Here is an 11,847-nt window from a genome sequence, read left to right as displayed (position 1 = left end):
TATACATGTCAGCTACCTAAAAACTTTACTTGGCTAATCTCATTAATGGTCACCAAAACCCAACAAAATTACTATTAGTCCCACTTCTACACCTATGAAAACAAGCTTGGCTAAGGTTTAAAAACAAACTTATCCAACGATCACAGTTAATCACCAGTCTCTGTTAGATCCAGGCAGTGATGACTCCGAGGCTGTACCTTTTCCAACTAAGCTGCCTGCACCTTTATTCAGTTTAAGTATTTTAAGGCTTTTATGGCCAATTTTGGGATTAAGGAAATCCCATAGGTTAAGCGACTAGACTACAGGAGAAACCTTGGGAAATCACCACTGGGCTTGATTCCAAGAGTTTGGTCAATCAATGCACAGGAACCCGGTGCACCCCCATGCCTTGCCCATGAATCCCTTCTAGCACTAACAATACGAAGCCTTTGTTCCATGCTCTCACCGTGATATTCTTGATGATCTGCTGCACCAAGATGGCATTGGTCAACATATGAGTCCTGAGGGGCGCGTGCTGGAGCAGCAGGCGAAGCAGCTGGCCCACAACAGGCAGCTCCTCGGGGGCAGCTCTGCTCACTCGCAGGCTCTGCAGCATCAACCTGAGGACTCGAGGCAGGAGAGCCAGGACCGAGACACAGACCCCCCACAGCTTGTCCCTACAAGAAGCAACAAAAATGAGTCAGTGAGCCAACACATTCAGAAGAGCTTAGACAAAGATCTTATATGCATGTATGCATTACCTATGGACATAGACAATAGGGTGGCGAGGGCCTGGGGTGGGGTGGGAACCGGGTGGAGGGGAGCTATGGGGAAAAAAGGAGGGACATCTGTAATTATCTCAACAATAAAAATTGATTAATTAAAAAAAACCCAAAACTTCCTGCAATGAATTTTAATAGGCATACCAATAAGGACATAGGCATGAAAAACACTTTTAAAAAATTACAGTGAAATATTCCAAACTATCCTAGAAGCTTTAGTCCGAATTTCACATGGGAACAAACGTACTGACTAATTAAAACACTAGTATTTTAGAACAATTTCCTTAAGTTCAAGAATTTAAAATTCCACTCTGGCTATTTCTAATGAAGCCCAGAGCAAAACACAAAGGCTTGTACTAGTAAACTCATCCTTCTAAAGGTAGCAAGGTTAATAAAGAAAGCTCTCAAAACTTATAATGCTATCTAACTTTTCAAATCTCTTGCTTAAAAGAAGAAATTCTGAAAATGAAAAATTATCAAACCACAAAGGGGATTCATGAAAGGACAAAGAAAAAGCTCTGGCGATGGAAGGAGACTTGACTTGGGGTAATTCACACACAATACAATATACAGATGATGTATTGTAGAATCGTACACCTGAAATCTATATAATTTTATTAACCAATGTCACCTCAATAAATTCAATATAAAAGAAAAAGAAAAAACTAGCTAGGTTTATACAAACTGTGAAAGAGCTTTTAGGGTATTTCTAAAATCCAATTCTCTCTCACTCGCAATTTTTTAAAACTGAATGATTGATGGGGAGAGTGGAACAGGTAAAAGAAGAATGTAAATTGAAGAATAAAAAATTATTACCTCTTTCTTAGATGCTCTGCTTCTCCTTTCTCTAAAGTGAGCAGGAAATACAGAAGACTGTAGCAACAGGAAGCCAGAAACGGCAGCAGAGTCTCACTAAGTACACATGTGTGATCCAGGAGCCTACAGATAACACCCAAAACACAGCCAGCGGTGCTGTCAGGAATTACAGTGAACCCAACCTAGGCAGAGGAAAATGAGGTTAATGACATCTACACAATAGCCCTTTCCCAGGATAAACCAAATCCTATTAACTGGAGGGTTAACCTTACAACACTTCTACTGAAAACGAGTACGTACAGAATGCATGCCACCTGCCACACCTTGAGGTCCTATTTCCCTCTGAGAATTTAATCTCTACATTAAATATATTGAAAACATGCAAACTCAAGAAATATTAGTAACCCAATCCATTGCTTCCTCTCATGACAAAGTCTTCTAAAACTTTCCAGATATTACAATGTCTACTAATGGTTAGAAATACCATTATTCAAAAGGATTATTTCATGCATCCAAAGAAAATCTTGATACCAACAAGCACACTTACCTGATCTTTAGGTTATCCAAACTGGAAAACACTAATATCTGGCACCAACCCCATCCCAGGTCATTAAATATACAAAACAGAATTCATTTTGCAATTACCCTTCCCCTGTCCTTTGATTTTGCTAGTCATTCAGGCATGACTAAGTAACGGAATCAAGAAACTACTACTTAACACTCAATAGCTACACTGCCCCAAACCCCCGGTAAAGATCATGGAATCCTAATTAATCTGGATTCTACTTATAAACTGTAAGGTGGGCTCTAACTTGTAACTATATATATACACATAGTTTAAATCTCCTAGAAACTACCGTTGGATGATCATTTAAAAAAGTTTACAGGCTCTGAAGTCTTAACCTTTCCATCAAGCTGTCTGAAAATACTGGCCTAGACTGACTTGTATGTTGAGCTTTTACGAGGATAATGAATATAGTCAAAGGAGGGGATACATTTCTGGACCAGAGGTTTAAAAAACACAAGGTGGGGGATCTTTGGAGACAAAAGGGATAAGGATTAAAAGTTGATAGCAGGCAGAAAAACAGTAATGAGAATACAAAGCAGTATTCTTCCAACTCAAGGGAAATAACATTTAAAGGAGGAGGTGTGGATGTGCCTATAAAATTATGCAAATAAAGTCTCTGGAAGATAAAATTTCAGATCTCTCTCTTGTACTATAATACATTCTTATAATAAAAAGCCGAAATTCAAAGTGTAAATGTTGGAGGAAATTGAAAGCAAAACCCAAGCCTATCTAATGTGAATTTAATACCAATGGGAACAAGAGACACTCATTGGCCAGAAGATAAGTCTCATGGCTGAGCTCACTGCCTCCAGTGACCAGGCCTTGAGCCAGTTAGGTGACTTCCCTATACTTAGTGGTTCTCAACCTTCTGGCCCTTTAAATACAGCTCCTCATGTTATGACCTAACCATAAAATTATTTTCGTTGCTACTTCCTAACTGTAATGTTGCTACTGTTATGAATAGTAATGTAAATATCTGATATGCAGGATGGTCTTAGGCGACCCCGGTGAAAGGGTCGTTCAATCGCCAAAGGGATCGCGACCCACAGGTTGAGAACGGCTGTGACCAAGCATGTCAAATATGCGGCCTGTCGGCCACGAGTTTGATATGCTTGCTTTAGACCCCAAATGTTCTGGGTGGAAATTAGATCCCAGTCTGGATACTGGATTCTCAATACACTAACACCAGGCACATGTTAGAGCATTACAAGTCAGAAGGACCTGAGGCATAATTTTAAGGTCTTTTATTGCACAGATGTAGAAATAGAAAGTAAGGTCCTGGTAACAGGCAATTTTCCCAAGTTCAAAAATTAATTAGCAACAACAGTCAGGAAAAACAGCAAGATTTCTCAGTTCTCACCATAGCATCAGAGTGTGAGAGGTTACTGAGTTTAGGATTCCGGATTCTCACTCTCTCCTGGGCTATGATAAACCTAATCTTAATCAATGAATCTATATGCTTTTCTGTGTAACAAAAAAAAGTTTAAAAGTATATTTACCAAATGCTTACTGATGGCACTTTGCACGATGTCAAAGCTCTGGCTTCGGGCAGGGATAACCAACAGACTGTGACAAACTGTCTGTCAGAAAGGAAGAAAACCAGTAACCAAATTAGGACATTTTAGGTCAGAAACAAGTTAAACCGATTTTTTTAACCTACTTGCTCCACATATTAATGGGAAACTTAACAAAAAATGACTCTGACTCTGAAGATGCAAATGTCAAAGGTCAAACAAGCCTCATATATGGACTAATTTTCCAAATAATTCATTTTATTAAACATTTACTGAGTGCTGAGTTAGTCCTTTTAGGTGCCATGCACAAGAATGAAAGAATAAGAAACCTCTCACAGCCCTGAAGTAGCTTATAATTTACCAAGATAGAGATTATATTTCTGTTAAATGCTATAATAAAAAGAGAACTGAATGATTTCAACAAAAGACTGACAAAAGCCTTTTCTCCATTTGGTGGAAAAACATCATACAAAAACACTTATGATCCAGATATTAATACCCCATTTAAATTAATTGTAACACTGCCTCCTATTCTCCAAAGGTAAAAGACAACAGTTGATAGGAAAAGAAAAATATGAAGGGCATGAGAAATCAGCAGAGAGAGGACAGCAATGAGTTCTGAGGCATTGTAACAAACCCCAAAAGCTGATGAGTATAGTGCCAACAATGAAACATGTAGAAAAAACACAAGGAGAGACAGAGATGAGACCGGTGGAAAGAAAAACATCACTCCAGGAAGAGGATAATCTCACTACATTCAAGAGAACTGTCAATCACCCTTTAAAAACCAATAGTTCTACGCATTACTTCTCTCTAAAACTGCTAATAGACTGAGACCACTCAAGAGTTTTCAAGTGGCCATTTTTTATCTTTTATACCTGTAAGTAACATCATGAACAGCACACTTCCAATGCCATCTTTCTACTTCAAACTGAGCACAGTGAATATTTTCATTGTCAAAAGGTAAATCAGGTTGCGAAGGCCTATTCAATAGTAAATGGCAACTTAATCCCTTCTCTTCTGCCTCCGCTTTCCTTCCTGAACAATTCAGATCTAAAGCCATTGGGCGGGGTAACCATCAGCATGGAGTGGGTGGAAGAATTGCAGTGTCCCAGACAGAGCAGGCTATCCATGAATAAATAGAGGCAGACTGTCAAGAGAGTTGGAGTTCAACTGGGGTGAGAAAGATGGCCCAAATGGGACAGGGATGGCACCAAAAGGAGATGGATTACAAACAGAAGAGTTGAAAATTTATGTCCACGCAAAAACCTACAAATGCATGTTTATAGCAGCTTTATCCATAACTGCCAAAATCTAGAAGCAACCAAGATGTCCCACAGGTGAATGGATTAAAATCTGGTATATCCAGACAATGGAATGTTATTCAGCACTACAAAGAAATGAGCTACATGAAGCCAAGAAAAAAATGAAGGGACTTTAATATTACTAAGTGAAAGAATACAATTCTAAAAAGGCTATGTGCTATCTGGTTCCAAATATATGACATTCTGGAAAAGGCAAAACTACAGAGACAATAAAAAGATCTCTGGTTGCCAGGGATTGGGTGAAGAATAGGCAGAGCACAGAGGATTTAAGGACAGTGAAAATACTCTGTATTATATCATGATAGACACACGTCCTTATACATTTTGTCCATAGCCAAAGAATGTACAACAGTGAATCGCAATGTGAACTATGGACTTCGGGTGACTGTATCAATGTAAACTCCTTAACTGTAACAAATGTTACCACTCTGGCAGGGAATGCTAATAATGGAGGAGACAATGCATGTGTGTGGGGAGCAGATAGGAAATATTTGTTCCCTCCACCTTTGCTGTGAACCTAAAACTGCTCTAAAAAATAGTCTTAATTAAAAAAAAAATCTTTGATTGAATTTAAGAGCAGATTAGATATTGCAGGGGGAAAAAATCAGTGAACTGGAAGACACAGCACACTTTCTGAAACAGACAGGAAAAAAAGGCCTACAGGATAACATCAAGTCATCTAATACAATGTAAATTGGAGTCCAGAAGGGGACGAAAACATGTTTAAGAAATAATGGCTGACATTTTTTCCAAACAGTAAACATCAAGCTAAGAAAAACACACAGAAAATAGCACCATGGTACAAACTGCTGAAAAAAGTGCTTAAAGGAAAATCTTTAAAATGTGTTTAAAAAAAAAAAAGCATGTAGAAAAAAAAGATTACATATGAAAAACATAGAAAAGAATGACCTCATTTATCATTACACATTACATATGGTATGAAGAGGATAGTGTAATTTGAAGGTAGGCTGTGTTAACAAGCAAACACTTAAAAACATAAAACAATAGGCACTAGTAATATGCCAAAAGAAAATATAAATGGAATGCTAAAAATTCTCAAACTAAGAAAAAATGAATTGGTCATAATATCTTACTACAATGGAATACTACATTGCAATAAAAAAGAATGAAATACTACAGCACTTATAAATTAATATAGATATTTTAGTACATTGAGTGAAGAGCAAATTACTAAATAATATATTATTTCCCTTTTTAAAAGTTCAATAACATGTAAAACTTAACAATGTAGTTTAGAATTACATACTAATAATATAATAAAATCATAAAGAGGCATGATAGATAAAACTTAAAATAGTGTTACTCTAAAGCAGCGGTTCTCAACCTGTGGGTCGCGACCCCTTTGGGGGTCGAACGACCCTTTCACAGGGGTCAGTGACCTAAGACCATCAGAAAACACATATATAATTACATATTGTTTTTGTGATTAATCACTATGCTTTAATTATGTTCAATTTGTAACAATGAAAATACATCCTGCACATCAGATATTTACATTACAATTCATAACAGTAGCAAAATTAGTTATGAAGTAGCAACAAAAATAATTTTATGGTTGGGGGTCACCACATTATGAGGAACTGTATTAAAGGGTTGAGGCATTAGGGAGGTTGAGAACCATTGCTCTAAAGGGAGATGGAAAAGGCATAGGGTTTTCAAAAATAATGAAAAATGTTCTCTTTCTTAAAATGGATTTATATTCTATTATCCTTCAGAGATTATTCATGTTAAAAAAATATTCTTTTACAACCATTCAATATTTTATAAATGACAATTATTAACCTTAAAATCTTTCATTGGCTCTGGTATAGAAATCTCCATTTGGGAAAAGTATCTCTGTGTAGAGATTCCTTTTCCATTTGTGATTTTTCCCTGTTAATTACTGTTTCCACCATTAATGGCAAGTTCCAGATCACACAGCGGTTCTCAACCTGTGGGTCGCGAACAATGAAAATACATCCTGCGTGCCAGATATTTACATCACGATTCATAACAGTAGCAAAATTACAGTTATGAAGTAGCAACGAAAATAATTTTATGGTTGGGGGTCACCACAACATGAGGAACTGTATTAAAGGGTTGCAGCATTAGGAAGGTTGAGAACCACTGGAGAGTATGTTAGTTCTATAAAAGGAAGAAAACAAGAATATAGGTAGTCATTTGTGAAGACAGAAGGTATCTAAAAGAATACTTTAGAAACTGGGTAGGGGAAATGGGTAGCTGAGAGATAGAGAATGGAAGTCTTTTTATTATTATCCTTCTGTTCTTCTGAATTATACTTGGTGAATACATACTCAAAATAAGTCTGATTTTTTTTTTAAATCACTTCAGCCAAGGCAGATAAAACTACAACTAATACCACTCTACCAACTAATAACTTGTTCAAATGATGTAATTAGAAAACTAAGTTTTTAACACTAAGGGTGTCAAAACTATGAGTAATTCTAGTATGTACTTTCACAGGAAAGGGCAATTTAAATAGCAAAATGTATCCAAAAGAAAATTGAAATCTTCGCTTAAGCAAAATATGTAGAGTACTCATACAAATCAACAAAAGGAAAACAACCCAATAGAAAAATGGGCAGAAAACCTAGACACTTATCCAAAGAAGACAAATGGCCAAGAGACATAAAAAAAAAAAATGCTCAATGTTACTAATCATCAGAGAGATGCAAATTAAAACGACAATGAGGTACCACCTCACACCTGTCAGAATGGCTGTCATCAATAAATCAACAAACAAGTGCTGGCGAGGATGTGGACAAAAAGGAACCCTAGTAATGGGAATGCTGGTGGGAATGCAGATTGGTACAACCACTAAGGAAATCAGTGTGGAATTTCCTCAAAAAATTAAAAATGAAATTTCCATTTGACCCAGTAATCCTACTTCTAGGAATATACCCTAAAAAGCCTGAAACACCAATCAGAAAGAACATATGCACACCTATGTTTTTAGCAGCACTATTTTTTTTTAAAATATATTTTATTGATTTTTTACAGAGAGGAAGGGAGAGAGAGAGTTAGAAACATCGATGAGAGAGAAACATCGATCAGCTGCCTCCTGCACACCCCCCACTGGGGATGTGCTTTTAGCAGCACTATTTATAATAGCTAAGATCTGGAAACAGGCCAGGTGCACAACAGATGATTGGATAAAAAAGTTGTGGTACATCTATACCATGGAATGAATACTATGCAGCAGTAAAAAAGAAGGATCTCTTACCCTTTGAAACAGCATGGAGGGACCTAGACAGTATTATGCTAAGCAAAATAAGCCAGTCAGAGATCACATGATCTCACTCTTGAACAAAATAAACTGATGCCCTAGCTGGTTTGGTTCAGTGGATAGAGCATTGGCCTGCAGACTGAAGAGTCCTGGGTTCGATTCCAGTCGGGGGCACATGTCTGGTTGAGTGCTCAATCCCCTATGGGGTGTGTGCAGGAGGCAGCTGATCAATGATTCTCATCATTGATTTTTCTCTCTCCCTCTCCCTTCCTTTCTGAAATCAATAAAAAAATAAACTGATAAACTGAATAGATCCAGAAACATAGAGCATGGAACAGACAGGAATCTCAGATGGAGGTGGGTGAGTAGGTGAGAGCGAGGGAGGGACGAGTTCAACCAAAGAACCTGTATGCATATCTATCCTATATAATAAAAGGCTAATATGCAAATTGTCCCCTCGGGAGTTCCGCCAACTGGGAGTTTGACTGCGCACTATGATGTGCACTGACCACCAGGGGGTGGCGCAGAATGAAGGAAGGCCCCGACCAGCAGCCAAAGGAAGGAAGGCCCTGGCCAGCAGCTGGAAGGCCCCGATTAGCCCTGAATGCCAGCCAGGCCTAGGGACCCTACCCATGCATGAATTTCATGCACTGGGCCTCTAGTATCCTATCTAATAAAAGAGAAACATGGTAATTAGCGTACGACCGCTACCCTTCCCATTGGCTAATCAGGGCAATATGCAAATTAACTGCCAGCCAAGATGGCGGCCAGCAGCCAGGCAGCTGGAAGCGAACATGAGGCTTGCTTGCTTCAGTGACGGAGGACTCCAACATTCCCCGCCTGCCGCTGCCGGCCTCTGAGCTGCAACTCTAAGCAACTATGTTACAAATATAGAAGCTAAACAAAAACCCCAGAAACCTGCTTTAGTCGCCGGGCTTCAGCCAGCAGGATCACAACATTGTTTCAAATACAGAAGGTAAACAAAGGCCAGAAACCTGCTTTCAGCAGCGGAGGCCTAAGAGCTGGAGCCTTAGAGCTAAAGCTGGCCCAGAATTAAAAAAAAAAGAAAAAAAGGAGCGGTTCTGAGCTTCAGTCACCCGCCAGCCTGAAAACAGCCCTCAGCCCCTCACCCAGACTGGCCAGGGCACACCAGTGGGGACCCCCACCCTGATCCAGGTCACCCTTCAGGGCAAACCAGCCGGCCCCCACCCATGCACCAAGCCTCTATCCTATATAGTAAAAGGGTAATATGCCTCCCGGCACTGGGATCAGCGTGACAGGGGGCAGCGCCCAAACCCCCTGATCAGCCCTGCGGCTATGTGTGTGACAGGGGGCGGGGCCACAACCTCCCTATCCACCCTGCTCTGTTCGTGACAGGGGAAGGCGCCCCAACCCCCTGATCAGCCCTGCTCTGTGCCTGATGGGGGGGGAGCTCAACCCCCTGATCGCCCTGCGGCTCTGTGTGTGACAGGGTGCGGCGCCCCAACCCCCTGATCCGCTCTGCTCTGTGCATGACAGGGGGCGGCGCCCCAACTCCCCAATCGGCCCTGCTCTGAGCCCGACCAGGGGCTGCACCTAGGGATTGGGCCTGCCCTCTGCCACCCGGGAGCAGGCCTAAGCCAGCAGGTCGTTATCTCCCGAGGGGTCCCAGACTGCGAGAGAGCACAGGCCCGACTGAGGGACCCCCCCCCCCCCAAGTGCACAAATTTTTGTGCACCGGGCCTCTAGTATATATATAAAAGCCCAGCGACCAGAATGGCAGAACGACCAAAACCAGTGGCTATGACGCGCACTGAGGCAGCCAACCAGCCTGATCTGGGCCCCGACTGTCCCCTGCCCCCTGATCAGCCCTCAACACCCCGATTGGGGGCAGCCAGCTGCCAACTGCCTGTGGCCCCTCCCCACTACTGGCCCTCCCGTTGGGCCCCACCCATGTACAAATTCATCCATTGGGCCTCTGGTATATGCATAATCCACAGATACAGACAATGGTGTGGTGAAGGCCTGGGGTGGGGTGGGGACAGGCTAGCAGGGGTCAATAGGGAAAATATGGGGAATATGTAGTATTTTCATACTTTCAACAATAAAGATTTAAAAAAATAATAATAAAGAATTCTTTGCTTAAGAACTTCAAAACCAAAAATTAGACTTTCTGATTTTTCCTAATTTACTACTTAATATTTCAGAGACAGCAACCTTGAAGTTTAATACATGCCCTCCTTGTCAAAGGTACACTTCAGAAATATAACTGATCACATTTTCATGACAATTGTGTCTTGGCTTTACACAAATTATGTGCTTATAAGAATTTAAATTATCAGATAAAGGTTGTATGAGTTGTCCAGGTTACCAAGCTAGACATTGGCAAATCTATGCCTGCAATCTGGGCTATTACCCATATAATGCCTTCTCCAATGTCCCTTAAAACAACTACTCTTACTAATGTTGGCAAACCCAAACTCCCCAATCTAATATTGAAGGCCCTAACTTCAGTCTACCTTTCGTAGCTCTCTTCATTTATCAAGAAAAAAGTTTAGATATTAAATAATGAGGTTGGTTACCCAATTCTTCTCACTTTTTAAAATCCAATATTTTTGGAGAACCTACATATAAACACAGTACCAGGCACTAGGGTAATAAAGATAAGAGACATATCATTGGCATGTCCAAAGTATTGTGATCAGAATCAAAACCATGAGAGACATCCCTTCATATATCTACAAAAAGTATAGCCGTAAGATATGGGGAGGACATGAAGAGTATTCAGATCATAATGAAAGAAGTAAACAGATCAGCTGAATAAAATCAATTGGTACATAAAACAGAAGTAAATTATTGAACATTAACAAAGAGATTTAAAAAATAGACTTGTCGTGGCAATGAGGAGTTATTAGAAAAGAATATAGTCAGTGTCCTGGTCAGAGACCTTCTTAATCATTCAAGTAAAATGAACCAGCAGAGAAGTGATAACCTCAGAAGTTGCATGAAAGGTTGAAACCAAAATCATTTGGGGATGGCATAATTGCATTCATACTTGCATTCAAGTATCTTTTAATGCAAGGAAAGAAAATAAAGAAATAAAAGAAACTAGTTGATATAGAAATGTTTTAGGGAATCAAATCCTTAGTATTAATGTTTATGTTGTTTTAGTTTAATTTACATATCTATTACATGCAAGACAATTTTGCCTATTAGGGTAAAAGATCTGCTTTATAATTCTAATTTAAATCATGTCAGTAATTAATTTAAACTAATCATTTTAATGCGAATTTCACTATCAATAGTGAAACCTAAGGTATTAAGATTTATCACATTTAAGTTCAGATATTTAAGATTTACTTTAACATGTGTGAGAAGGTTTGTCAGAAAACTGAACTACTTGACAAATAGTGACTATACTAAGTTATTTAAACAGTTTAAAATTTTAACTGTTTTAAAAGAAAATATAATCAAAGTCCCCTTTTAAAATAAATGCTTAAGTTGACTACATTTTTCTAAAAAGTAAGATTTATAAGTTGAACTTTGAGGAAGAATCAAGGTTTAAAATTTAACTTTAATAAAGTATAGATTAACTTAAAACCAAAGGAACTGCTCAATTTTTGTTGTTTAAAAAAAG

The 11,847-nt window shown here is 39.2% G+C and overlaps 1 protein-coding gene across 5 annotated transcripts in view; it reads right to left on the bottom strand.

The window, feature by feature from the left end:
* Positions 1 to 11,847, bottom strand: part of TEX10 (testis expressed 10) — a 35,294-nt gene that overhangs the window by 908 nt on the left and 22,539 nt on the right. For 3 of the 5 annotated variants that reach the window (XM_036330198.1, XM_036330195.1, XM_036330196.1), the window contains 3 exons: positions 3,645 to 3,725; positions 1,578 to 1,759; positions 446 to 656 (listed from right to left, as the gene is read on the bottom strand). In XM_036330198.1, the coding sequence (XP_036186091.1) occupies positions 446 to 656; positions 1,578 to 1,759; positions 3,645 to 3,725 (474 nt within the window). Of the gene's footprint in view, positions 1 to 445; positions 657 to 1,577; positions 1,760 to 3,644; positions 3,726 to 11,847 lie in introns of those variants that run through there. The other 2 variants (XR_004971199.1, XM_036330197.1) reach the window with 2 other exon arrangements.

Source organism: Myotis myotis, unplaced genomic scaffold (genome assembly GCF_014108235.1).
Source record: "Myotis myotis isolate mMyoMyo1 unplaced genomic scaffold, mMyoMyo1.p scaffold_m19_p_12, whole genome shotgun sequence".
Lineage (NCBI taxonomy): Eukaryota > Metazoa > Chordata > Mammalia > Chiroptera > Vespertilionidae > Myotis > Myotis myotis.
This window is presented reverse-complemented; position numbering and strand designations above follow the sequence as displayed.